The 2,500-nt window shown below is 39.7% G+C and overlaps 1 protein-coding gene across 10 annotated transcripts in view; it reads left to right on the top strand.

The window, feature by feature from the left end:
* Window positions 1-2,500, top strand: part of LOC120790467 (epidermal growth factor receptor substrate 15-like 1) — an 82,652-nt gene that overhangs the window by 39,029 nt on the left and 41,123 nt on the right. For 5 of the 10 annotated variants that reach the window (XM_040127996.1, XM_040127994.1, XM_040127998.1 and 2 more), the window contains 2 exons: window positions 104-301; window positions 2,141-2,320. In XM_040127996.1, coding sequence (XP_039983930.1) covers window positions 104-301; window positions 2,141-2,320 — 378 coding nt within the window. The remainder of the gene's footprint in view (window positions 1-103; window positions 302-2,140; window positions 2,321-2,500) is intronic. The other 5 variants (XM_040128000.1, XM_040127999.1, XM_040127995.1 and 2 more) reach the window with 1 other exon arrangement.

Genomic DNA, 2,500 nt, shown 5'->3' with positions numbered 1-2,500 from the left:
TGGTTTCAAAAACTTATCAGCTAGTACTGGCATGAGCCATTGTTGAATGGCAGGTGTTAATTTCAATCCCCATCTTCACTGCTTAGTTCTCTTCTGCCTCCAGATCTCGACCCTCCAGAGTCAGATCCACTCCCAGGAATCAGACTTGCAGAGCCACGAGGAAGAACTGAGCCGGGCAAAGGCCGACCTTGGCCGGCTGCAGCAGGAGGAAAACCAGCTAGAGCAGAGCCTAGCAGCTGGGAAGATCCAACTGGAGACCATCATCAAGTCTCTGAAGGCTACCCAGGATGAGATAAACCAGGTAGGACACAACACCTGTGTGTGCATGTGTGTCTGAAAATTGTCAACAGGGGGGCGCCATTGCACTGTATAATCTACCTCATTAGTACCACCGAAGTTATTATTTGGTCCCCTTTAAGGTTCAGGTTAGAATTAGGTTTAGGTTAGGGTAAGGGTAAGGGTTAGAGTTAGGCATTTAGTTGTGATGGTAAAGCTTACTACAAGGGCCAGGGAATGCATTATGTCAGTGTGTGTCCTCACAAAGATAGAATTACAAGTGTGTGTGTGTGTGTGTTCCATTTAGCCACAGCTACAGTGGTGTGTCATCTGTTTCCTACTAGCCACTCAGCACAAACACGCCAATTAACCTGCTGCAGCTTACATACACAGTTTGAATTTAGATGCACACGACTTGTAATTGGTGCATGATGTAGTCTACATTCTATCCCCATAACATCCATTATGTTGAGCCCTGATAGGATTGTACTCTCCTGAATGGAACACCAAATGACTGAAGTCTGTACTCTGCCACTGCTCCATCCTCTAGTCAGAAGTTCACATGGAGAGTTGAGGAGTCTCTGAAGTTGATCTTTTCTTCTTGCTCTCCTATAATAATATCCAGTCTTATTTCCTCTTGGAAAAGTCTTGATGTTGATTTGTTGTTTATTGTCATGACATAGTCCACCTGGACCTTTTTATTCATAAAAGCCCACATAAGATCTGCCACACCCAGGGATGTTGCAGCAGTTCAGACAACTTAAGTGTATGTCATATACAAAAAACATCATATATCGTCATCTTATATTACATCATCTTATATTACATGCCAGGAAGAAATACCCTGAAGTGATACCCAAAATCTATCTACTGAGTATCAGATACTCAGAAGGCTTCAAAGGTGGCCGTAAAAAGTTGATATTCTCTTTCTTAACAGAAAGCAGCTGCTGTGGTCATGTTGGATTCATGTGTCAGTTACAACTGAGTCCAATAGTTACAAGTTTCCATGGTGAAAAAGTAACAAAACGTATAATAGAAACTTCTAAAGTCGCTCCTGCAGTATAATACATTTCTCCATTCATGCTTAGCATCATCCAAACTGCAATATTAAGGAAAAAATTATTGTGTTCATCACCTTCCCTAAAGTAGAGAATTAGTTGTAATTTTTTGAATATCCTCTACCCCATTACAATGGAACTAAATGAAAGTTAATTTGTGGTACTCACAGAATTGGAAAAATTTCATTTTCAGAATTACTAAGTAACATTTCTTTTCTAGAAACATTACTCTGGATAATCCACACAACAGTTTTCATATGGACTATTTTGTTCTGTAGTAGGTCCAATTGAATACTCCAGGGGACTGATCTTCCCAAAATGGGAAGGAGTCACATTTGAAGAAATTTGTTTTTATGAGGCAAACTGCTGCAAAGAATTGATGTCATATAGTGATGGTATGGAATATAGAATAGCTAGTTCTTTGTTCTGATTATTTTAAAGGCACTGAAATATTATTCAGTACAGTTGTCACCTGTGTAAAGTTTTACATATTTGTGAGTGACTGTGGTTTGTCTTTTTAAACTTGTTATTAAAGGAACATTTGTGTCACACATTTGTGTTTGTTTTTATAGAAAAAAATAATGTAATTTTTAAAGTTTGTGAGCAGCACAATCTAAAGGTCAAATTTATTAGGGTGGAGGAAGAAATTGGACACAAATCTAAATCCTGGAAAAATAAAAACAAATGTATCTGCATGGCTAGAGACCACTACTTGACTCTTGAACAGCAAGAAGACTCTGTAGTATCCACATGTCCCGCTGTTACTAAATTGTTTGTGTGTGTGTGTGTGTGTGTGTATCCTGCAGGCTCGCAGTAAACTATCCCAGATTCAGGACAGCCAACAGGAAGTGTCTAAAAGCATTGAGCAGTACAACAGCACCTTGAATGGAACCCATGGAGGCAGTATGACCAACTTGGCTGACATGAGTGAAGGCTTCAGTGACAGAGAGAACGGAGGATTCCCAGCCATGGTGAGAGCAGCACAGGTCAGGAACTCTGCTTTTACCTCCCACTGTGGCTGATAACATTAGAATTCTGGACAAAGGGGCCTCTTATTGACACGTTTTCAACAGGTTTGAATGCATTTAATTTAGAGAACATAAACTCTACAAATAGTTGAGCTCTTTACATAAGCTTTTGATTCAAAGAATACTAGTCATGTATTC

The sequence above is a fragment of the Xiphias gladius genome, chromosome 6 (assembly GCF_016859285.1).
Source record: "Xiphias gladius isolate SHS-SW01 ecotype Sanya breed wild chromosome 6, ASM1685928v1, whole genome shotgun sequence".
In the NCBI taxonomy this organism is placed as follows: Eukaryota; Metazoa; Chordata; class Actinopteri; order Istiophoriformes; family Xiphiidae; genus Xiphias; species Xiphias gladius.
The sequence above is the reverse complement of the archived record's forward strand: the minus strand, read 5'-3'. Positions and strand labels throughout refer to the sequence as shown.